Source organism: Erythrolamprus reginae, chromosome 9 (assembly GCF_031021105.1).
Source record: "Erythrolamprus reginae isolate rEryReg1 chromosome 9, rEryReg1.hap1, whole genome shotgun sequence".
In the NCBI taxonomy this organism is placed as follows: domain Eukaryota; kingdom Metazoa; phylum Chordata; class Lepidosauria; order Squamata; family Dipsadidae; genus Erythrolamprus; species Erythrolamprus reginae.
In genome coordinates, this window is record NC_091958.1 from 26,612,736 (window position 1) to 26,626,112 (window position 13,377).

Consider the following 13,377-nt stretch of genomic DNA (forward strand, 5'->3'; position numbering starts at 1 on the left):
CCTAAAAACTAAGGTGCGTCTTATACTCCGGTGTGTTTTATACTTTGAAAAATATGGTAAATTATAAACCACCCCAAATTATTGACTGAGATGAGTGGCCATAGAAAGTGAACAAATAAATAAGTAACTTGCACTCAATGTGTAGTTCTTAATGGAACTACATCTGCATAGAAGGAAGCATGCAGGGGTACTCCAAGGTTTTGTCTTGAACCCAGTTTTCTTCAACGCTTTCATAAATTATCTAGATGAGGGGATAGAAGGAGAAATTTGCAGATGACATCAAGTGTAAGCTGGGAATAGCTAACACTTTACATCATAGAGTCGAGATTCAGAAGGATCTTGACAGACTTCAACACTGGGCCCTATCCCCCAAAATGTAGTTCATTGGGGAGAAAAGTCAATCCTGCACTTAGGTAGGATATGCATGGGTATAGAATAGGCATTATCTAGTTCAAAAGTAATAACTATGAGAGGGGTCTAGGAGTCCCAGTGGACCATCACCGAAGTATGAGCCAGAAATGTGCTGCAGCTTCCCCCAAACCCCAATGCCCAACCCCTGAACGTCATCAACAGAGGAATAGTATCAAGACAATAAGAAGTAATTGTATTGCTTTGTACTAGTGACTGCCAAATAACTAGGGATACTGTGTACTGCATAAAAATTGTATTTGGTCCTAGTGATAGAAAAATGATGCTGAGATGCTAGGAAGTGTGCAGAGGAGGCCAACAAAGCCAATAAGGGATCTGGAGGTTAAATCAGATAATAATAGTTTCGGGAAGATAGGGGTTGGGATGGTGGGTATGATACCTGTCTTCCATATTTGAGGGGCAGTCACAGAGATGAGAGGGGTTGACTTATTCTCTAAGTCTAAAACATCAGAGGGCAGGACAAGAAGTATTGAGTGGGAACTTGTTAAAGAGAGATCCAACCTAGAAGTAAGGAGAATTTTTCTGACAGTGAGAACAATTACTCAATGGAATGGTTTGCCTCCCAGAGTTGTAGGTGCTCCATTACTGGAGGCTTTCAAGAATGGACTAGACCAAGGATAGGCAAAGACTAGACCAATCTCCAGGGGTAGGCAAAGTTGGCTCTTCTATGACATGTGGATTTCAACTCCCCGAATTCCTCAGCTAGATAATTGGCACAGGAATTCTGGGAGTTGAAGTCCACAAGTCATAGAAGAGCCAACTTTGCCTACCCCTGGACTAGACCAAGGGTAGGCAAAGTTGGCTCTTCTATGATATGTGGACTTCAACTCCCAGAATTCCTGTGCCAATCATGCTAACTCAGGAATTCTGGGAGTTGAAGTGCAGAAGTCATAGAAGAGCCAACTTTGCCTACCCTTGGACTAGACTGTTCGATCGGGATGGTATAAAGTCTCCTGCCTTGAGCAGAGTCTTGGCGTAGAAGGCCTCTGAGATTCCTTTCAGTCTTCTGATTCTATCTTGGGTTTCATATTTGATGAGGAGGGCAAGATGATCATCTCCATTTTTATCACTTTCTGAAGCTGAGAAAGATGCTGGGACATGGCCTGCCACCACATTCATGCTGAACTGACTGTGAGAGGACTAGCCCACCTCTTAGCCCACTTGCTTCACAGACTGTGTGGCGCACTGTGTGACAACTGTTGCCTGATCTCTGATCCTCTGCTCTGCAAGTTGTCCTCCTCTCTTGCTCCGTGGGCAAGCAGAGTGCAAGGCTGGTGTTTGAGGGACTCTGCACAAGAGTCCTGAGAATCTCCTGGGCTTCCCTCCTCTTCTAGATCTGATGTACGTGTTGTGGCTTTTACTTGTGGTCCTGGCATGGAACTGGAACTGTTGGCTGATTCCCGTCCGCTGGGCTTTCCCCTACCAATCACCCGAGAATGTCTATTACTGGATGGCTATTGACTACCTCTGTGATTTCATCTACCTTTTGGACATCGCCATCTTTCAGGTCCGCCTGCAGTTTGTCCATCAAGGAGATATTATTGTAAGTGGCACACAGCAAGCCGAGCCATGTCTGAGTTCTGACTCTTGATTCGAGAGCTTGATACCCAAACCAGCTATCCATAAATAAGCCTTTCCCAAGATGCAGCTGGGACATTTTTAAAAAAATTATTATTATTATTATTATTATTATTATTATTATTATTATTATTATTATTATTATTATTATTATTTTATTATTATTTATTAGATTTGTATACCACCCCTCTCTGTAGAATTCTACCTAGTCACATGACCATTAAGCCACACCCACAAAATAAGCCACACCCACACTGTGGCAGTAAAAATTTTGGCTGCACATTACTGCAGGTAACCACCCCAACTGTAAGCAATTTTCAAGACTTAGGAAGTTTCCGAAGAGCAGCAATTCTTGTGCAACCGATTTTGATACTGTGCCTGTTTGTGTGCCACTCCAAGAGACATACATTCTCCTGGCTGTGCCTCAGTTTCCCTTCTGAGTTTTGGGTGGTACCCTTTTGCATTTTCTTTCTTCTTCTAGACTGATAAGAGAGCCATGAGGAAGAATTACCTGAAGTCCCATCGCTTTAAGGTGTGTAGTTTAATTTACTCCTAATTAAAATGACCTCCAAATCACCTGAGTGAAACAGTTTTCTCCATCATACAATCCTTAAATAATATTCTGGAGGCTGAATTCTTTGTCATAGTAGAGGTCTTACTTGCTTGGGTGGTGTTGTAACAAGGGCATAGAAAGTTTACCAATGTAATTCTCATTATATGCAGTAAAACTGTACATACTATACCTATATAATTTGGGAATATCAAGTCACTGATACCTTTTGAATGATGGGGAGGTAGGTGAGTCTCTCTTTTTGGAAATTAGTTGCTCTCTTTGTAAAATGGTAAAATTTGATTAACTGCACTTGATTGTTTTTTTTAAAGTTTGCTCAAACACATTTATGTTATTATCCATATTTCCTCAGAGACACAACTTTCTGTTTGCAATTTTGTTTATTTAACCTTTGCAAATGAATCCCCTGGGTGGGATGCCTGTGTCAGTGGGATTCCAGAGAGCCTCCTCTCTCTTTCAGATGGATGCCCTCTGCCTTCTCCCCCTGGATTTCCTGTACTTCAAGGTGGGCGTGCATCCTCTCCTCCGCTTGCCTCGTTGCCTAAAGGTGAGTCCTCCTCCATCCTGATTTCGGGTCTTTAGGGAAGGGATGGAAAAGGAGGTGGCTGGCTTAACCCCGAGGGTCAACCCAAAGCAGCTCCCAATGCATCGGTCCCTCCACTCCCCCTAGGCTCCATCGATTGCTTCCTCGTGGAGGGTTTTTCCTTTCCCTTGTGAATTGTGGGCAGAATCCTCTCTGGGGCTCAACAGGGCTTCTATTTCTTTTACACAGTACCTGGCCTTCTTTGAGTTTAACAACCGTCTTGAAGCTATTTTGAGTAAGGCCTACGTTTACAGGTGAGGTTTATTTATATATTTGTCGAACAATTATAGGACGGTAATTTCTACAAATAAAACATTAGATAAGTAATGATAAAAGCATAGAAACATAAAAGATTGACGGCAGAAACAGATCTCATGGTCCATCTAGTCTGCCCTTATACTATTTCCTGTATTTTATCTTAGGATGGATCTATGTTTATCCCAGGCATGTTTAAATTCAGTGACTGTGGATTTACCAATCATGTCTGCTGGAAGTTTGTTCCAAGCCTCTATGACTCTTTCAGTAAAATAATATTTTCTCACGTTGCTTCTGGTCTTTCCCCCAACTAACTTCAGATTGTGTCCCCTTGTTCTTGTGTTCACTTTCCTATTAAAAACACTTCCTTCCTGAAGCTCATTTAACCCTTTAACATATTTAAATGTTTCGATCATGTCCCACCTTTCCCTTCTGTCCTCCAGGCTATACAGATTGAGTTCATGAAGTCTTTCCTGATCAGTTTTATGCTTAAGACTTTCCACCATTTTTGTAGCCTGTCTTTGGATCCGTGCAATTACTGTATATCAATATCTGTGTATAGGTGAGGTCTCCAGAACTGGACACAGTATTCCAAAAGTAATGATAAAAGACAATAGGACAGTACGACAGGGACGGTAGGCACAATGGTGCGCTTACAGACCTCTTAGAAAGGGGGAGAGGTCAATCGTAAATAGTTTAAGGTTAAAGATTTTGGGGTTAGGAGTAGAAACCACAGAGTCAGGTAGAGCATTCCAGGCGTTGGTTACTCTATTGCTGAAATTGTATTTTTTGCAATCTAGTTTGGAGCGCTTGACATTTAGTTTGAATCTATTACATGCTCGTGTGTTGTTGTAGTTGAAGGTGAAGTAGTCGCTAACAGGATATTTTGGTATATGATTTTATGAACTATAGCTAAGTCGGAATGGAGGTGATGGAGTTGTAAGTACCGTAGTCCAATCGAGTTTCAAGTCTGGTGGAGTAAGGTGTTTTGTTGTGGGAAGAGGAATGAAGGACTCTTCTTGTGAAATATTTCTGGACTTTCTCAATTGTGTTGATGTCAGATATGCAATGTGGGTTCCACACAGGTAAGCTATATTCTAGGATTGGTCTGAGAAATGTTTTGTATGCTCTGTTTAGCAGATCAATATTACCAGAGAAGAAGCTGCGAAGGATTAGGTTAACAAGTCTTAAAGCCTTTTTGGCAATGTTGTTACAGTGGGCTTGGGGACTTAGGTCATTGGCTATGAGTACTCCAGTCTTTGACCGAATGAGGTTCTGTCCTTCTGGGCAGGTTCTGCTGGCTTTTCTCTCACCGGTCTGACTGACACGCAACCTTTCTAAAGGAAATCGCAACAACAGCAACATCTATACAACTCTACCTCCCTTTTATTTCCAATGTTGCATGGCAGCCAAAGATCAGAGATTTCTACTTTGGAGGCCAGGATTCTTATTAAAGTCAAGAAAATCAAAATGGCAGCGGTGATATGTAACCAAAGCAGTATCTATGTTGTGTGTGTTGTGTTGCACAATGTATATAGCAGCCAGGCAGAGCTTGGTCCCCATTAGTTGGTAGGTATAATTGGGGTTCTTTGCCCTGATGTGCAAAACTTTGCAATTGTTTAGGTTAAAATGCATTTGCCACTTTGTTGCCCACTCACTCAATTTCGAGAGATCCTTCTGGAGCTCCCAACAATCAGTTTCACTTTTCACTACCCGGAACAATTTAGTGTCATCAGCAAACTTTGCTACCTCACTATTTACTTCTACATCCAGATCATTAATGAATAAATTAAAAATTGTTGCTTTGGCAGAGTTGTCAGAATCACAGCCTACCTGCTCTTCAGCCTCCACCTGAACTCCTGCTTGTATTACTGGGCCTCCTCCTTCCAGGGGATTGGCTCCACCGAGTGGGTCTACGACGGCAGAGGAAACAGGTAGGCACACCGCGGGCAGCCGGGCCACCGTCTCCAGAGAAAGGGCAAGGGGGAAGACGTGCACAACCTTTGTGTCTCCTGCGCTTCTTCTTTGGCAGTTACATCCGCTGTTACTACTGGGCGGTGAAGACGCTCATCACCATCGGGGGGCTGCCGGAGCCCCACAACCTCTTCGAGATCGTTTTTCAGCTCCTCAATTACTTCACAGGCGTCTTTGCTTTCTCGGTGATGATCGGCCAGGTGAGCTCTCGCGTCACTCCTTCTCTGGGTTACAGAAAGTGCTGCCTTTTTTTCTCATGGGCTGCACCCCGCCCTCTTTGTGGAAGCGCCAATTTTCATCGTAAGCCATAGGTGTTGTAAGTTGAGTTGGAGCTGATTTTTTTTTTTGGCATTTTTCATGGCAGATGTTAAGCAAATCAGCATGGTGATTGAGCAAATCCAGGTTTTCCAATGGGTGGTGGTGGTGGTGGGTTTGCAAGAAATTGGCAAAAATGGTTGCAAATTGCAATCACATGTCCAAAGGACCCTGGGTCAAAGGGGGTCCAAACTTGGGTGCCCCCCTTGATCCACAGCTGGGCTTAGAAGACCATCTCTCGGCTGTGACGAGGAGGACGTTTGCCCAGGTTCGCCTGGTACACCAGTTGCAGCCCTATTTGGACTCAGAGTCGTTCAAGCCCTTATCACCTTGAGGTTTGACTACTGCAATGCTCTCTACATGGGGCTGCCTTTGAAGAACTTTCGGAGACTGCAGCTAATCCAACATGCAGCCACAAGAGCTGTCATGGGCTTACCAAGGTTTCCCATGTATCTACATCACTCCGTGAGCTGCATTGGTTGGTGATTGGTCTCCGAACGCAATTCAAAGTGTTGGTTGTTACCTAGGAAAGCAGAATTTAAAAGAGTTTAAGTTTTGTCTCTATAAGTTAAATTGCTTTGTTTCTGTAAGCTAAATTGAGAGGGAATTCAAGTTGATAAAGATATGCTGAGATATTATTTTTGTAAGGCTGTGGAAATATGTTGCAACTGTGTTATAACCTTGAAGAAGAAACGAATCATTAGTACCAGCTAACAATGGGGAACACTGTCTCCTTTTGAAGATAACTTTTGTTTCATTAAACTCAGTATAATTTAATAAAGCCCTACATGGCTTAAACCTATTACTTACGGGACTGTCTCCAGTCTCATGTATCCCAGCGACTGGTCAGAGCCCACAGAGTCGGACTTCTCCAGCTCCTGTCATTCAAGCAATGTCGTCTGGCGGGCCCTAGAGGAACGGCCTTCTCTGTGGCAGCCCCGGCCCTCTGGAACCAGCTCTTCTCAGAGATTTGCACTGCCCCCACATTCCTGGCCTTCCTGAAGGCTTTAAAAACTTGCTGGCAGGCTTCAGGTCATTGAGCTCTAACACTCTGCTCCAGCTGTCAGTATGACTGTAACGTGAATGAATGTGGTTATAGCGGTGCCTCTACTTAAGAACTTAATTCGTTCTGTGACCAGGTTTTTAAGTAGAAGCAGTTTTTCCCATAGGAATCAATGTAATATTTGTAAAAGCAAATAATGCGTGCAAACCCATTAGGAAAGAAATAAAAGCTCGGAATTTGGGTGGGAGGGGGAGGAGGAAGAAGAGGAGGAGGACAGTCGCTGCCGAAGGAAGAAGGTGAGGTGAGGGGAATCAAAAAAATTCAAAACTTTAAGGCTAAAAAAAAAAAGAGGGACTTTGAGGCAGCGAGCATGCTCCTCCCTCTGTTCATTCTGGGCTGCCAAAGCCTCCTTAAGTGCCACCAAAAGGCTCCTCTGGCAGCCAGGAAAAGCCTGAGATGCCTGGGATGCATGCGCCTCCCATACACTGGGCCAGAGAGAGAAACCCAGGGGGAATGGCAGGGAACTGGCCGGGCCTTCATGCCGCTCTCAAATTTCCTGGGAAATTTTTCCAGGCTGGGGTTCTTAAGTGGAAAATGATTCTTAAGAAGAGGCAAAAAAATCTCGAGCACCTGGTTCTTATCTAGAAAAGTTCGTAAGCAAAGGTGTTCTTAGGTAGAGGTACCACTGTATATGGTTTTATGACTTGGGCTTTTAGGTTAGTTTTATAATTGGACTTTAGAATTGTTATTGTATGGCTTTTATATGTTGTGAGCTGCCATGAGCCTTCGGAGAAGGGCGACATATAAGTCCAATAAATAAATGATAAATAAATGCAGGGTGATTGCCAGGTGCCTCGGTTACAATGTAGGGGGTGGATGCAACAGTGCTAAGTGTAAGTACAGGTCATAAAATAATAATAATAATAATAATAATAATAATAATAATAGTAATAGTAATAGTAATAGTAATAGTAATAGTAATAGTAATAGTAATAGTAATAATTTAATTTATTAGATTTGTATGTCACCCCTCTCCGAAGACTCGGAGCAAATTACTTTTTTTGAGACCATTATAACTTTGAAATGATTATATAACTATATCATGAACTGATGAGTGGCCCTTCAGATATTGTGTCCCAGCCTAAGAAAAACAATCCAGATTCTCAGCCTGTTGGGTATTAATTTAATTTAATTTAATTTTTAATTTAATCTATTCGACTTCCATGCCGCCCAATCCCATAGGACTCAGGGCGGCTTACAGCAATTCAAAACAATACAACAGTACAATAATAAAAAGAAGTTGAACATCAACAGTAGATTAGAACCCCGTTATAACCCTAACGAATTCATTACCAAAACCCCCAAAATCAATCTAACAAACATACACACCAGCCAAACATAATTCGGGCACATCTGATGTTAGAGTTCAGGGCTCTCAGGCCTGTCGACAAAGCCAGGACTTAACACCTTTTCGAAAAGCCAGTAGAAAGGGAGCAGTGCGAGTATCAAGGGGGGGGGAGTTAGTTCCATAGAGCCGGGGCAGCCACAGAGAAGGCTCTCCCCCATGGTCCAGCCAACCTACATTGTGTAGTCGACAGAACCCGGAGGAGGCCGATTCTCTGCAATCTTTTTTTAAAAAAATCAAATTTATTAATTTCCAGTCTCTTTTGCAAAACCAAAAATACAATAATACAATAAGTGATTCTGCATTGTTACATCATTGCATTTTTTTTTTAGTTACCTCACATTTTATATATTTGGACATATTGAACTGATATTACATTATTGCAATAGCTAAAATACGCATACTTTTCTATATACATATTTACATGTTATGTTTCTATTTTAACTCTTTGTTTTTACTTTTGTTTTTCTATGCTTGATCCAATGGTACCATCTATTCCATATTTCAAAATACTCTGAGTCTTTCTGGCCTTGTAAATCAATTGTTAGCCTATCCACTTCACGGCATTCATAAATTTTGCTAATTATTGTGCTTTCTAGTTTTCCAAAACTGGGCAAAAGTGATCCTAGCCACTGTAGGTGATACGAAGTATGAAATATTTAATGCTCTTAGTATAGTTATTCTCTCCAATCTAATAAGCTTCTGGGAGGTATGTGGCTTTAGCTTTTCAGGTATGTCTAATGGATTCCATCTCAGCACCGGAGGCCTTTTGGACATCTGAATCACCAGGGAATCCCATCAGATTGTTGGCAACCTGGAATAATGTGCTTCCATTTGCTCCTTTCTTCAAATCCTCTATAGATGAGGGATGTGGTTGGGGCTGCCACAGCAGGACAGTCGTACTATCGGAGCTGCATGGACAACACTGTAAAATACATGGCTTTGTACAGAATTCCCCGTTCGGTTCAGAACAGGATCAAAACTTGGTATGAATATACTTGGCATTCCCAAGGCATGCTGGGTAAGTACCTGACTTTCTTTGCTCTTTCTCTGTTGTGTAATTGCAATTATTGGTGGGGACAAGGGGAAGTATAAGTCAACATGACGGCTATCATGGCAACCTTAAGTCCTGCCCATTTTTTATGTGTATCATAATGTTGCTGCCATCTTGTCTTAATAATAATAATAATAATAATAATAATAATAATAAACAGCTACCATCTACCAATGGCAAAGTACTGGTGGGATCATAAGCCTGAAAAAGTGGTTGAAAATGAGCAAGCAAAACTACTGTGGGACTTCCGACTTCTGACTGACCAAATTTTGAAACATAACACACCAGACATCCTGATGGTGAAGAAAAAGAAAGTATGGATCATCAACATAGCAATCTCAGGAGACAGCAGAATTGAGGAGAAGCAGCTAGAGAAATTGGTGAAATACAAAGATCTAAAAATCGAACTGCAACAACTCTGGCATAAGCCAGAGAAAGTGATTCCAGTGGTACTTGGCACGCTGGGCGCAGTGCCAAAGGATCTCAGCGGACATTTGAAAACCATCGGAATTGACAAAATCCCCATCGGTCAATTGCAAAAGGCCGCTTTACTGGGATCGGCACACATAATTTGCCGCTACATCACGCAGTCCTAGGTGCTTGGGAAGCATACAAAATCCAGCATAATGATCTCGTTTGCTGTGTTGTATTGACAACAACAACAACAATAATAATAATAATACAGCAACAACAACAACAGTGTTGGAAGGGACCTTGGAGGTCTTCTAGTTCAACCCCCTGCGTAGGCAGGAAACCCTACAGCATTTCAGACAAATGGTTATCCAATATTTTCTTTAAAACTTCCAGTGTCAGGGCAGACACAACTTCTGGAGGTGAGCCGTTCCACTGATTAATTGTTCTAACTGTTAGGAAATTTCTCCTTAGTTCTAAGTTGCTTCTCTCCTTGTTTAATTTCCACCATTGCTTCTTGTTCTACCCTCAGGTGGTTTGGATCTTCCCTGGCAAACAGGCCTAGAGCATGAAATGCCTTTTAACTTCATATCTCTGCACTGAAGCAAATCCTGAGGGCAGGTCCTGGAAGGGAAAGCAGTCTTCTCCCCCCCCCCCCCCATCCTCAGTCTTGCCCAACAGGCTTCCAGCTGCTCTGAATGTCAGCAGAGGAAGAAAATCCCTGCCCAGGGAGGGGAGGGGGTCTCCCACCCACCAGAAGGCCTGCAGGGGAGTTCTTGTCCTGAGAACCTCCTCTATCCCATTTTTTAAACAAGGCATTCTGGCAGGATTCTCTGCAATGCAGAGGCCTTCAAACTTAGCAACTTTAAGACCTGTGGAAGTCCACAAATCTTAAATTCGCTAGGTTTGGGGGCCCCTGCTGTAATGGGACGCACATCAATACACTTTATGACATTCAATTCTTCTTGGGGTGAAAATGTTATTTAAAAGAATAATTTAAGGCAACAATACAAAGTGCCTTGCTTGGCCTCCTCTGCTCCCTAAACTGAGGGAGAATTTCATTTCATTTCATTTCTTTATTTCTTTCTTTACCTACTTCCTTACTTAATTTACTTACTTATTTATTTACTTACTTACTTAGTAACTTATTCATTCGTTCGTTCGTTCATTCATTCATTCATCCAGCCATCCAGCCATCCAGCCATCCAGCCATCCAGCCATTCATTCAATTTATAGCCCGCACCTCGCCTGCTGGACTCTGGGCAGCTCATTTTGAGTGGGGTGTCCAGCTTTTATCTCCCTCTATCCAGCCCGCACTGTAATCTTGTTCTCTGCCCATCACGTGAGAATTGGCTGAAGTCACATCCCAGCCGGTTGTTGACCTTCTCCCTGGTTGGGGTCATCTGGAGCCCAAAAGAGCCACCAACCCTTAAGAAGCTTCTGATCGCGGGAGGCTTGTATTCCCACGCGAGCAAACGCAAGGCTGCCCAGGGTGGGGAATTCAGGGACAGGGCTGATTGCGGATACCCCGGCCCAATTCTCTTCCATTGGGCCAGAAGACAAGCCCTTCTCTCCTTCACTTGCAGATGAATCAGAGCTGCTCACGCAGCTGCCCGAAAAGATGAAGCTGGACATCGCCATTGACGTCAACTACAGCATTGTGAGCAAAGTGCCACTCTTCCAGGTACTGCCAGCTGACTCGGGGCTCCTCTTCCTTACCTGGGCAGAAGAGCAGAGTCCAAGCCTTGAACATCACCCAAACCTTCCACTCAGTGAAGCAGTGGAAGGGATGTGCCAGTGTCTGGAGGCTGTTAGGGTTTGGATGAGTGTTAACAGGCTCAGACTCAACCCCGACAAGACGGAGCGGCTGTGGGTTCTGCCTCCCAAGGACACCTCCAACTGTCCGTCCATTACCCCGGGGGAGGAACTTCTGACCCCCTCAGAGAGGGTCCGCAACTTGAGGGTCCTCCGCAATCCACAGCTGACTTTAGATCATCATCTTTCAGCTCTGGCGAGGGGGGCATTTGCCCAGGTTTACCTGGTGCGCCAGTTGCGGCTCTATTTGGACAGGGAGTCTCTACTCACAGTCACTCATGCCCTCATCACCTTGAGATTCGACTACTGTACTGCAATGCTCTCTACGTAGGGCTACTTTTGAAGAGCCTTCAGAAACTATAAATTGTGCAGAACGCAGCCGCGCCAGTAGTCATGGGCCTTCCTGGACAGGCCCATGTTTCTCCAGCACTCCGCAGACTGCATTGGTTGCCGATTGGTTTTCAAATACAATTTAAAGTGTTGGTTATGACCTATAAAGCCCTACATGGCATCAGACCAGACTACTTATGGGACTGCCTCCTGCCGCATGAATCCCAGTGACAGGAGAGGTCCCACAGAGTTGGCCTTCTCCAGGTTCATTCAACCAGACTATGCCGCTTGGTGGGGCCCAGGGGAAGAGCCTTCTCTGTGGGGGCTCCGGCCCTCTGGAATCATCTCCCCCAGGAGATTCGCACTCCCCCCCCTTGCCTTTCGTAAGAGTCTTAAGACTCATTTATGTTGTCAGGCTTGGGGCCATTAGATTCCAGCCCCCTGGCCAAACGATTGTAATGTATGTCCTACTGTATAAATGGCGGTGACTGATTTTAATATTGGGGTTTTTGATTAATTGTTTTAAAATTAATTGGATTATGATGTTGTACTGTTTTTATATGTTGTAAGCTGCCCGAGTCCTTGGATAAGGGTGGCATAAAAGTCCAATGAATGAATGAACGAATGAATAAATAAATAAATAAATAATTCTTCCTTCCTTCCCGTGGGGCAGGGCTGTGATCGGCAAATGATTTTTGACATGCTGAAGAGGCTGCGATCTGTGGTGTACTTGCCTAACGACTATGTGTGCAAAAAGGTAACCAGCAAACTGTTAGCATTCCACACTGGGCTTATTACCAATGTTAGAATACCGAACTTGAAACAGAGTAATAATAATAATAATAATAATAATAATAATAATAATAATAATAATAATAATAATATATTAGATTTGTATATGTGGCAGTGGTGGTTGTTCAGCCAATACCACAGACCAATATAGTAGAGTTAGAGATATTATCCACAATGTATACAATAGACTAACCAGCATATAAATATTAATGTATACAATAGACCAGTGATTTTCAACCTTTTTTGAGCCGCGGCACATTTTTTACATTTACAAAATTCTGGGGCACACCACCAAACAAAATGACACCCTAATACACTCTCCTCTCTTTTTCCACCCCTGTCTCCTCCCCACCCTTGTGTGTGAGTGTGTGTGTGTGTATACACACTCTTGAACCATTTCCAAAAACAGGTGAGGGCTGGGTTTTTTCTCTCTCTTATTCTTTGGGTGCTTTTTATCATATGCTTTAAATCAAGAGTCACTTCTCTCTCTCTTTTGTTTCTCTCTCTTTCTTCTCATTCTCTGTCTCAATCATTTTCTCATTTCTCTTTTTTCCTCCCCTTTTTGTTCATTTCTCTCTCTCTCTCTCTCCCTTCCTCTCCTTTTCTCTCTTTCTCTCTTGCTTTCTTTCTCTCTCACTCTTGCTTTCTCTTTCTCTTTTCTTTCTCTCTCTTGCTTTCTCTCTCTCTCACACTCTCTTTCTCTCTCTCTCTCTTTCTCTCTCTCTCTCTTTCTTTCTTTCTTTCTCTCTTTCTTTCTCTCTCTCACTCTCTCTCTCAGCAAAACGTTGCGAGACCAGAACCTGAGCTTCCTTCTTCGCGGCACACCTGACCATGTCTCGGGGCACACTAGTGTGCCACGGCA

General features: G+C 43.2%; 1 protein-coding gene across 1 annotated transcript in view; it reads left to right on the forward strand.

Annotated features, from left to right (window-relative positions):
* The window catches only part of CNGB1 (cyclic nucleotide gated channel subunit beta 1), a 40,497-nt gene that overhangs the window by 14,284 nt on the left and 12,836 nt on the right, over window positions 1-13,377 (forward strand). The window contains exons 6-14 of the mRNA XM_070760639.1: window positions 1,764-1,972; window positions 2,489-2,539; window positions 3,039-3,125; window positions 3,351-3,415; window positions 5,228-5,350; window positions 5,449-5,590; window positions 8,975-9,134; window positions 11,165-11,262; window positions 12,397-12,480. Of these exons, the coding sequence (XP_070616740.1) occupies window positions 1,764-1,972; window positions 2,489-2,539; window positions 3,039-3,125; window positions 3,351-3,415; window positions 5,228-5,350; window positions 5,449-5,590; window positions 8,975-9,134; window positions 11,165-11,262; window positions 12,397-12,480 (1,019 nt within the window). The remainder of the gene's footprint in view (window positions 1-1,763; window positions 1,973-2,488; window positions 2,540-3,038; window positions 3,126-3,350; window positions 3,416-5,227; window positions 5,351-5,448; window positions 5,591-8,974; window positions 9,135-11,164; window positions 11,263-12,396; window positions 12,481-13,377) is intronic.